The sequence below is a fragment of the Rhinatrema bivittatum genome, chromosome 12 (genome assembly GCF_901001135.1).
Source record: "Rhinatrema bivittatum chromosome 12, aRhiBiv1.1, whole genome shotgun sequence".
Taxonomy (NCBI): domain Eukaryota; kingdom Metazoa; phylum Chordata; class Amphibia; order Gymnophiona; family Rhinatrematidae; genus Rhinatrema; species Rhinatrema bivittatum.
The window spans coordinates 10412040-10424265 of NC_042626.1; the positions used below are offsets into that span (position 1 = coordinate 10412040).

The 12226-nt window shown below is 43.8% G+C and overlaps 1 protein-coding gene across 4 annotated transcripts in view; it reads right to left on the reverse strand.

Annotated features, from left to right (window-relative positions):
• SYT6 (synaptotagmin 6) overlaps nucleotides 1-12226 on the reverse strand; it is a 123723-nt gene that overhangs the window by 52015 nt on the left and 59482 nt on the right. For 2 of the 4 annotated variants that reach the window (XM_029572857.1, XM_029572858.1), the window contains exon 2: nucleotides 2487-2752. In XM_029572857.1, the coding sequence (XP_029428717.1) occupies nucleotides 2487-2656 (170 nt within the window). In that variant the 5' untranslated portion in view covers nucleotides 2657-2752. Of the gene's footprint in view, nucleotides 1-2486; nucleotides 2836-12226 lie in introns of all 4 variants that reach the window. The other 2 variants (XM_029572855.1, XM_029572859.1) reach the window with 2 other exon arrangements.

Sequence of the window (12226 nt, forward strand, 5' to 3'; positions counted from 1 at the left end):
GTTTATTGTTATTTGTAGGAGAGCTTTATGGAGGGGGGGACGGGGACACTGATTAGAAACCCCGGCTTCACGTGGGCGAGTGGCTCGTTGATCACGGTCCCTGGCAGGTTTACACGGAACACGATTCCACGCATGCTAAACAGGCATTGGGGGAGGGGCGGGTAGGTTTGTGGGATCTGGATTTACAGGCATACTTTCTATTTTCGGCGGCGTGCGTGAATGCCGCAACGGGGCCGGGGGTCCCGCGCACGCCCGCCCGCAAATTTTCGAAAGCGGATTTATGCGCACAGATGTGCTGCGACAGCTCCGACTAAAGCGCGCTGGTGAAAAAAAAGTATAAAAGGAAAATGATCCTCTGCATTAATTCCCTTGAATGTCAATCCTTACGAGAGAGCTCTCTACATAAATAAATAAATAAATAGATAAATGCCTTTTATTCTTATTGATTTGATCGCTGCTCTTTGGTGTTATTCATTATCGTCCCCCTCCATGGAAACGCTGAAGTTGTGCCCTCTCCTCTCTCTCTTCCCTGCCCCAGGGTTTCCTAGCGGGGAAACCGAAAAAAGTTACTCAGCTGCATCCCTTCGCCAATTGCCCTGCACGTTTCTAACCCTTGCAAAAGTAATTTTCTGGGAAAATGATCAATTGTTTCCATATCTTGCTCTACTGCTGCCGAACACTGATCATATTTCGCCTTCTGGGGTGGAACCATAGCTCAGGGGGAAGGCAAGCAAGGGAAAACACGTTAGCCATTCTGGCTCTAACCCAAGCAAAAGTCTTATTGTTTATTCTACCAGATTAAGCTGCTCCGGGTCCTCCTTGCTCTGCGTATCCTAACGCTTCTGGGGTGTACAAAACCGGAAGACCTTTTAACCTTCTGCCTCAGTGCATTCAGGCTCCATCATATTGCATGGAGTATTTTGCCGGCGCGCTAATGTTCATTGGCTAAACGGTAACATGCGATATCAAGTGTGTGGCACATGGGAAGCTGCTTCTCCTGCTCTTGGCAAGGGCCCCGTCATTAGACATGTACTGCAGAGGATACAGCAGTTCCCTGGGCCTAATTGCATTTCCTGCTTTGTGCAATAAAAAGCAAAAGGCTGGAGGTGCCTAATTCCATCTGACAAAGCGCCATGTCACCAATATTCCTCCTGCTCTCCCTGCCACATAACCAAATTAAAGTAACCACAAACATATTGACAGCTTGACACAATGAGGTCAAGTTGCAAGACAAAAAAGGTCCAAAATCCCTTTGTTGAAATCAAATAGCTCCCAATGAGACTGGCAGAGCATGTCGGCCTGCCTGAAGAGGTTACTCTGAGAATAAATTTAACTCTGAGGAATGCTTCAGCCACGTTGCAGGCAGAATCTGCTGCAGAGCTAACAATGTAGCGACTAGGATAAGGCTTAATGAAAGAGCACCAGAGGGGGAAAAACTGAATGGGGAGCTACCTATAGAAAAACAGACATTCCTCCCTACCTAATATTCAAATTTCTATAAATGCTACTGGATTTAATCTGCTTCAAATCCTTTGCTTAAAATGGCCAGAGAAGCATTTCTGATCATTAAGGGGGGGTATTTTCCCATGTCTATCACAGAGGGTAACCAACTGGTTCAATTTCTTTTTTTTTTTTTTTCAGGATGGGCTGATCCAGTTTGGGGTTCTGATTCCCCTAAGATATGTGGGGCTCCAGCACATTGCATGCATGCACTGGGGGTACAACCATGACCGGGTCAGTCTCTCCTAAACGAAGTGCAGCCAGTTTGTAACCCTACCAGTGCAACATCATCATCATTCTGGTCTTCAAGGGGCCGAAAACCAGTCTGGTAGTCGGGATATCCGCAACGATTTGTGAATGAGATACATACAAATGTCTGCAAATCTATCTTATGCAGATTCACTGCAGGTATCCTGAAAACCAGACCACTGGCCACTTTCAAGGACTACAATGGACCACCAGAAGTTAAAGACCGCACACAGCTGCAGTCACAGGTGACCGAGATACGGACTCCAATGTCGGTCCTGTTTTGGGGGCATTTGGAAACTCTGCTGGTGCTTTTGCCCAGGGACTGCAAACCAGTTTTCAGAGAGAAGGCAATGCATGTCCTAAACTACCAGCAGAGACCTGCTCCCACATTTTCTGAGGGTACTTTTCCCGGCCAAAACTACCTCGTGCATAGTTCTGAAACTACAAAACTGCACGCATTGTTGCCATCCCTGACTTAACCCCGCCGCAGTAACTCCTCCACGAAATGCAGCCAAAAAGTACACGTAAGGAGGAACAACCCTCAGACTTTTACCCGCCTACAGGGCGGGACGTTTTCAAAAGTTGCCTCGTTACCCAGATAAGTAGCCGTTCAGATGGGTTAAGTGGCTTTTTGAAAATGTTCCTCCATATTAAAAAAAAAAAACAACCCCAAAAAACTTTCAGTCATTAAGTAGATAAACCACCAGCGCTCTGGAGAGCAGCTGGCGGGCACTCACCTTGTGGAAGACGCCGGCTCCGTGGTTTGCCTCTGTATTCGGGTGCGACGCATGATGTGGTCCCGCATAGACATCTGCACCTCGGCGGGGATATCCGGGGAGGTGTGGCTGATCTTCACGGCCGCCTCCAGGAAACCGATAGTGCCCGTGTCCTTCAGCTTGTCTGCCATGGTCTCTTCGTCCGGTCTGCCGCCGGGGGTCGCGGTGCTCTGGGGGACGGTGGGGTTAGAAGGGACAGGCTTGTTCCTCCAGGGCAGCCAACACAGCTTCCAAAAGAGAAAGAGAAAAACTGCCACCAGGGCAAGCCCACACACAATAACTACCACTGCAAGGAGGCTGACGGAGAGGTCTACAGGGCAGACAAGAGGAGGAGGCGACAGTGACCAAAGGAGGGAAACACGGGAAGAACATGGAAAGACAGGAAGAGGGAAAGGGGAGGAAAAAAAAAGAAAAGAAAAGAATGGTTGTGAGAAAGTCTTAAGATCAAATGAAGAGATGGCAAAAAAAAAATTGGCTTAGATTTTCTTTGAGGGCCGCGTGGAACACAGCACTGCAAGCAGTGGAAACCGATCGCCAACTTTAGAATCCTTTCGTCTACGCTAGGCAGGCTCCAGAGGAGAACGCGGGCCCTCTACTTCCAGTGAATGTGTGGCCTGGCGGCTTAGGACGGAGGCAAAAGTTAATGACAGGGAAGGAGTTTGCTAAGGAAGACACGGGTGACCAAAAGTCATTACCATCTGACAGCTGTTTGGTAGCCTAGATGAAAATGAACTGCTGGTTACCCATGGGCTCCAAACCACATCCCAGCTGGCACTAATCAGTGCTCTCACTGGCAGAGAGGTCAAGGACTGAATTACCCCCTTTCAGAGGAAACCCGCACAACGAGGGTGAAGCATGCACTGCTACTGCCCCTACTGTACCTGTCGTCCCGTCCCGTCCCCCCCCCCGTCTCAGGAAATGAAGCTAAGAAACTATTGCATATGTTATGGAAATACATGCGACCTGGCTGTGTTAAGCGTAACCATGATTAACATGCAGAATCTGAAGGACTGATGCTACCCTGGAAAAAAAAAAAAAAAGAGAGCGTTTCTAGCTGCGCTGGTATTCGCAATAAAAAAAATATATAAATTCCCATATCATTCACACAACATAATAACCCTTTAGGAAAACACAAGAGACATCATGGAATAAAACAAAAACAAACAAGCCAAACGTCTCACATTCTTTACAATTCCCCAATAAGCAATCAGGGTGGGCAGGCCAGGGTTGATCGATGGCCAGAGATCCGTCAAGACTAACCTTCTGATTACCTAACATCTCTGTGTGTTAATCCAGAGGAAGGTGGTATCTCATTGGTTTATGAGCTGCTCACCAACTGGATGCTGGCGTCTATTGTGTATTTTGTGCCCTCTTCCCAAGCCTGGGAAAACGGTGACAATGGAACTGCCAAGTGTCTTAGAAACAGCCATGCCCAAGTTACAAAGTGCCAGCTTTTTGCATTCTAAGCATTAATTATTCTCGCCATCTGAGATCCTGGAATGAAGAACCGGTATAAATTTTATCTGAATGACCCATGTGTAGGATGGGCAGGATTAAGGCCAACTGTGGCTTGCCATGCAGTAGCCAGCCTTATTTTTACAGTCGGGCGAAGCATGCGTCTGAAAAATAGATTTCTTTAGGGTTATTAACATCTACAGGCCAGGTCATCTGCGTTCACGTGCCATGCCTAAACCATAAATATCACAAGAAAGCTTAATGGGCCGAATCAGAATAGTGTGCTAGCGTAACAGAATGCCATTTACAGGGCAATCTCACCGACAAGAGAATTTGCACAAATTAGTGTTTGGTCATTAGCCCTTCATGCTCACAGGCAGCAGCACTAACAAAAAAACGGGGACATAATTCAGTTAGCAGTTAAGAGAAGTCATTAAAATTCTCCCTTGGCCGCTCTGATTTTCAGTTTCTTCCTGAGGGTACACCCGTTTCTGAAGGCTCCTCCTGCCGAGCCATGTTCTACCACTGCCCATGTAAGTCAACCGAGGTCCTGCTGGCGTGGATGCAGATATCACACGAGCATCTGCGGAGGAGCAGATCCAGGAATTCAAAATTGTTGGGCAACTCGCAAGCCTGTTCTATTTCTTTGATCTCGCTGTACACAATTTTGCCAGGTTTGTATGTTGATTATTACCCTGTCAGTCACAGCAAAAATAAATAAATAAACATTTGCCTTTTGGGGCTATTTAAGAGTTGATTTTGATTCTTTAGCTATACTTTCATTGTCCCTTAGGAATCCTAATTAAAATGCATTTGCTGCCTGTATGAGCGTGCACCGCTCTTCTAAACATCGTCCTGCACCCCTGGGTGCGCCCTTTTACCCCCATGCAACAGGTACACGCGTCACCTGATCCAGTAAAGAAAGGGCCCTGCTCCCAGGGGGGGGGGGGGTCGAGCGGGTGGGCCTATGTGCTCTGACACTTCTGATGGGTCCTTGCACTAGAAAAATTGCTAAATTACCATCCCACCCTCTCCCGTCCATTTTTTTTATTCTGCACCAGATCAATGCACGATGATGTAGTTATTTATCTCTTGAGAATTAAAAGAAAAAATGGTTTCCACTGTAGCACAAAAGTAAGCTAAATGCAAAATCTGCAAAAACTGCATTTACATTTACGATACATATATATATATATATTTTTTTTTTACTTAGGATTTTCAATGCCCTCGGCTGTGCCCTGCTCGAGAGCATGCGACAGTGCCCGAGAATCGGTCTGACTCAACCCCATTGTCCTAAGGTTTTCCAGAATCCTCGCGTGGCAGCCAGCGCCGGTTAGAAAGCGGCTTCGCTGACTGACCAGGCCCTGTCATGTGGCGGGAAGCAGAATATCCAGGGGCGAGGAGAGGAGAAGTGAAATTAGAGACGTGAGGGATGGGGGGGGGCGAGCAGCAAGGAAACTAAAGGGAGCTGAGAATATTCATCTCTGTTTTCAATTTGGCCTTCTCCCCCTCGGTTCCCAGCCCTCCTCTTCCCTCCACCTTCCACTCTCTTGCTTTCTTACCCATCTGACGTTCTGCTTGCTTGTAGCACAGGCCTAGCAGCCTCCGACCTTTCATTTTTATATGAAACTATGAAAAGGTATTTATAGGATGCACTGAAATGCAACTATACCCTAGCTTCCGAGCTTTTTGTAGTTGGCCTGTGTCACCATGTGATTGTCACATGGCAGCACCATGGCATCACAAGGCTGCAGGAACGATCCACTCAGTCTGGCACTGATGATAAGAAGGCATCAGACAACAATCCACATGAAGACTGCAACAATCCTCTCAGCTAATTAAAGCAAGAAGAAATTTCATTTGTGTGCAGGTACACATAGTGCAATAATTTAATTATATTGTTCTTATTTCATATGCTAAGCTTATGAGTGCACACGCCTCCCTAACATTGTATATAAGTTCACTTGTACATCTAATTTTAATATGGATAATCAAAATCCATTACGTTCTACCAATTTGTATTTCTGTTCGCTGACTCTCTTTCTATGCACTGTCTTATATTATCTATTTAGCCTTCTTTCATCGTTCATTGTAATTTCCTTTCTCGGTTACCTGTAAACCGACATGATGTGTCCTACGAATGCCGGTATATAAAAAGCGTTAAATAAATAAATAAATATCCTTTATGCAGCTTTTCCTCTGGGCCTCACTCCTCAAGTCCTCCCTGTTTGGAGCTTATTTTCAGCATGGCTGGGTTTCACAGTTGACCTAACAGTGGAATGATGTCGTCACAAGTGATTGCGTCATATACTCCACTGGAAGTCACGCGGAAACCCTCTGATCGCCTGGGCGAAAACCTGACAAGGACTTGAATTGGGTACAGCCCAGAGAGTCCTGACCTTCAGAACAGCTGGAACCTTGAAGCAAAATGGAAGAAGCAGGGAGACTGCTTCAGATATTCCCCCAACGCCACATCTCTAGGCACCAGGCATTGAAGAGGAGCAGGGTTCAGTCAAAAACAGCTGGAGAGGAATAGGAAGTTGCTTACAGCAACCAAAAGCTAACCTGCTCTCTTTCAAGTATCTGAAGGTTTCAAATGATCCAAAGTTAATGGCAAACCTTTTCCGTCGGGGAAAAAAAAAATCAGCAGAACCAGGGGGTCACGATTTAAAACTCCAGGGAGGAAGATTCAGAACCAATGTCAGGAAGTATTTCTTCATGGAGAGGGTGGTGGATGCCTGGAACGCCCTTCCAGAGGAAGTGGTGAAGACCAGACCTGTGAAGGACTTCAAAGGGGCGTGGGATAAACACTGTGGATCCATAAAGTCTAGAGGATGTGAATGAAGAGTGGGTGGCTCGCGGGAATGACGGCTACTGCCTGGAGATAATACCCTTAATCAATAAACATACACACGGTTAATGCGACTCCAACATTGCTCTAAGCTTCAATAGCAAGAGGTAATGTGGAAAAAAAGGATTTCCATTCACAAAAAAAGCGGGGAGTAGCTTGCTTGTTACGGTGGTTACTACCCCAAACCAAATAAGCCTGATACTTCACTTTCAATGCATATCCAGCATAGCCCTCTGCTTCAACGGAAGGGGAGAAAGGCTGATATTCACGCATATCCAGCATAGCTCTCTGCTTCAATGGCAGGGGGAATGAAGAAAAGTGGATCTATATACAGACAACAACCAATAAGGATTGAATTACATAGTCTGGGTAAACAAATCAGCATGGGTGTAGCTTGCTTATTGCGGCGGTTACTACCCCCTAACTAATTAAGCTAGATATTTCACTTAGATGCAGTTCCCACACTGCTCTCTACATTAATGGCGGGGGTGGAAGGGAAATAGAATCAAAATATTACTAAGGGCCAAGAGTAACATAAGTATGAGAAAAAAAAAAAGAGTGCGAAAGCTTGCTGGGCAGACTGGATGGGCCGTCATTTCTATGTTTCTATGTTACTATCTGACTCTTTACATGCAGAATCTAGACTGCCCACATTTTTCAATTCAATCCTTTGGTTCTAATTTTTCACTGAAATACCTTAATTCTAGCCTGTCCTGCAGTTCTGGTCTTTACAAGTTCTGCTTCTGCTAGTGACTTATTTCCTGACCAGTTCTGGCTTTAACCAGTTGAAATCTCAGGGAGGTCAGAGCACATTATGCTATCATGGAGCATTTTTAGACCTAGTCCTTAGTGAAACACAGGATTTGGCGTGAGAGGTAACAGTGTTGGAGACACTTGGCAATAGTGATCACATCATTATCAAATTTGACTTAATAACTGGAGGGATCACAAAAAAGAAATCTACTGTGACAGCATTTAACTTTCAAAAAGGTGACTATGATAACATGAGGAAAATGTTTAGCAAAAAACTGAAAGGAGCAACATGGATGTTTAAAAATACATGGATGTTTAAAAATACTATCTTGGAAGCCCAGAACAGATGTATTCCACACGTTAGAAAAGGTGGAAAGAAAACTAAATGACTAATGGTATAGTTGAAAGATGAGGTGAGAGAGGCTATAATATCTAAAAGAACATCTTTCAAGAAATGGAAAAGGGATTCGAATGAAGAAAACAGAAAACAGCATAAGCACTGGCAAATCAGATGCAAAGCATTGATAAGGAAGGCAAAGAGAAAATTTGAAAAGAAGCTCTCTGTGGAAGCAAAAACATAATAAAACCTTTTTCAGGTACATTTGAGGTAAAAAGCCTGCGAGGGAGTCAGTTTGACCATTAGATAATCAAGGGATAAAAGGAGCACTTAGAGATGACAAAGCCATAGCAGAGAGACTAAATGAATTTTTTGCTTTAGTATTCACTGAGAAAGATGTAAGAGATATACCCAGAATCGAGAGTGTGTTAATGGCAGCATATAAGATAAGTGTGTGTATATATATATTTGAAAAATAGTTTTAAATGCAGCAAATAAAGATAAAAGAAAAAGTGAACATTGAAGGACAGATGTTTATGTATAAAGCAAAGAAGGTCAGTTGATTGGTAGTGCTTATTATGATGGTCCAACTATTTTTTGGTGTTTAATAAGTGAGAACAACTGTTTATATTGGAGATCTATTGAATATAAGAGGTGACCCAGATAGACATTACTTTGTAGAGATATACCCATGCCAGAAATGATATTCAAAGGTGATGATTCAGAGGAACTGAAACAAATCTCAGTGAACCTGGAAGATGTACTAGGGCAAATTGACAAACTAAAGAATAGCAAAACACCTGGACCAGAGTCCCAGAGTGCTGGACCAGAGTCCCAGAGTGCTGAAAGAACTGAAAAATGAAATTGCAGACCTGCTATTGGAAATTTGTAAACTATCAACAACATCATCTATGGTACCTGAAGACTGGAGGGTTGCCAATGTAAAGCCAATTTTTAAAAAGGGATCAAGGGGTGATCCAGGAAATTACAGACCAGTGAGTCTGACGTCTGTGCCAGGCTAAATGATAGAAACTATCAAAGAACAAAACTGCTGAACATATAGATAAGCAACGTTCAATGGGACAAAAAGCCAGGATGGATTTAGCCAAGGGAAGTCTTGCCTCACAAATTTGCCTCATTTTTTTGAGGGTGTAAATAAACGTGGATAAAGATGAGTCAGTTGCTATAGTGTATCTGGATTTCCAGAAAGCATTTGACAAAAGTCCCTCATGAAAGACTTCTTAGGAAATTAGAAAGTTGTGGGATAGATGGCAGTGCCCTATTGTGGATTGCCAACTGGTTAAAATATAGAAAACAGAGAGTAGGGCTAAATGGTAAATTTTCCCATGGAAAAAGGTAAATAGTGGAGTGCTCCAGGGATCTGTTGTGGGACAGATACTTTAATATATTTATAAATGACCTGGAAATAGGAACAACAAGTGAGGTGATCAAGTTTGCCGATGACACAAAATTATTCAAGCTTGTCAAATCACAAGAAAATTGTAAGAAATTGCAAGATGATATTGCAAAACTGGGAGGCTGGGCATGCAAATGCCAAATGAAATTTAATGTAGACAAATGCAAAGTGATGCAGTTAGGGAAGAGTAACTAAAATTATAGCTACAAAATGCAAGGTTCCACATTAGGAGTCATCACTCAGGAAAAGGATCCAGGTGTCATCATTGAAAATATGTTGAAATCTTCTACTCAGTGTGCAGCAGCAGCCAAGAAAGCAAATAAAATGCTCGAGATTATTAGGAAAGGAATGGAGAATAAAACAGAGAATATCATAATGCCTCTGTATCATTCCATGGTGCAACCTCATCTTGAGTTTTGTGTTCAGTTCTGGTCACCACATCTCAAGCAAAATTAGAAAAGGTACAGAGAAGGGAGACCAAGATGATAAAGGGGATGGAATGATTCCCCTGTGAGGAAAGGCTAAAAGAGGTTAGGAGCCTTCAGCTTGGAGAAGAGACAGCTGAGGGGAGATATCATAGAGGTCTATAAAATAATGAGTGGAAAGGAACAAGTAAATGTTAATCAGTTGTTTGCTCTTTTGAAAAGTACAAAGATCAGGGAACACAAAATGAAGTTACAGAGTAAGACATTTAAAACTAAGAGAAATATTTTTTTTACTCAATGCATAATTAAGCTCTGGAATTCATTGCCAGAGGATGTGGTGAAAACTATTATTATAGCTGCGTTTAAAAAAAGTTTGGACAAGTTCCTGGAGGAAAAGTCCATTAACCATTGGTAAGGTAGAGTTGCGGAAATCCACTGCTTATTCTTAGGATAAGCATCTTGGAATCTCTCTACCCCTTGAGATCCTGTCACGTACTTATGACCTGGATTGGCCACTGTTGGAACCAGGATACTGGGCTTGATGGACCCTTGGTCTGACTCAGTATGGCAAGTCTTATGTTCTTATTTTTAAAGCTGCCCTTTCATTGGTTAGTGCCAATGGTCACCAGCTGATTCACTCTTGCCTAGATTTCTGTAGAACAAAACCACTTGTAATGCACAGAAAATATAATGGTCATCGTCAAAACCACGTACAACATTTTTTCTTCCAAATAAAGGATTTGAAACATCATAAATCAGACTGCTACCGGAGACCTTTAAACAAGCGCATACAGCGGTGGCGTCGCGCACCGGGCGTCGCGCATCCGAAGGGGCGCGACCTAAGGGGCCTGCCCCTTAGTGAGCCCCTTGGTGAGGTCAGGGTGAGACTCCAATATTAACGCTTACCATCTTCTCTCAGCATCGCCACTTGTTGTAACTCCAAGCACTCCTGTACTAGACTGACAATCATCCAGCGCTCATCCTTCCACACCAGCAATCATCCAGCGCTCATCCTTCCACACCAGCAATCATCCAGCGATCATCCTTTCCACATCCAACACTCGAGGATTCAGCACTCTTTCAATATTCATCAAACTGTACAGACAATCCTCCTCTCGGACAAATTAACCAGCTTTCCTGCGACCACAAGCCACTATGCATATTGGCCTCCCTATTCCAATTCTCCAACAAAGGTCATTTTTCATAAGAAATACGTCTATGATTTCACGTCCACCTACCTATAAATCACTCATTCCTATCATGATTTCCCCCCTCACACAGACACTAGGCCTAGCTCTTTTTTCTCTGATTTTATTCAACGCTCAATCTCTTACCAAAAAAACAATAATACTCAATGACCTTCTACTGGACATGAAACCCGACCTCTGCGCAATAACGGAAACATGGCTAAAACATACGGACACCGCACTAATAAACCAATTGCCAACTGAAACCCATGATTTCTTTTCTATTCCCAGACAGAAAAAAAGGGTGGGGGTATTCTCCTTGCAGCCAAAAAAGAGCTGAGACTTACTCAATTCCCAGTACACTCTCCTACAAAAATTGAAGCCGGCTTTTTCAAATCAGACTTGCTACAAATCATTCTAGTTTACGCCCCTCCGGGACTTCTGGATTCAGACACCTCTCCCATCTTAGAAATTATAGCTACTAACATAAACCTTGAGTCTCCAGCCATCATTTTGGGAGATTTTAACTTACATGTTGACGACCCCTCTCCCTCTACAAACTGTGAAACCTTCCTAAACGCCATGACTGCCATGGGATTCAAACAGTTAATCAACAATCCCACACACAGAGCAGGACACACTTTGGATCTCATTTTTGTAAACTCAGGCATCTCACACTCAGCACCACCCATATGCCAATCAGTCCCCTGGTCAGACCATGCACTAATCTCTACCACATTTTCGCTGGATCAATCAAGCATCAAACACGATCCTCAACCTCAATTTACTTACAGAAACCTTTGTTCTTCAAATGAACTTCACGAACACCTTGTCCCAGAACTCCCTCATATAGACATCTCCACGCCTAACTCTGCTCTCAAATCATGGTCTAACATCACAGTATCGGCAGCAAATAAACTCTGCCCTCTGGCAACAAAAAAACCTAAACATAATGCATCCAGAAGACAACCCTGGTTTAACGAACAATTGCAAAAACTCAAACATTCCCTTAGACAAAAAGAAAATAAATGGCGCAAAGCACCATCTCCGACCTCCCTATCAGCCTACAAACTCGCGCTTCATACATACAAGAGCACCACGTTAAAAACAAAAAGGGACTACTATGCTCACAAGATACACCACCTCATCTTCGATTCAAAAGCCCTCTTCACTTACGTCTCGAACTTAACACAAGTCAACTCCTTCGACATTCCTCTCAACCAAGCGCACAAAAAAGCTGAGGAGCTAGCCATCTACTTCAGTAACAAAATCTCCA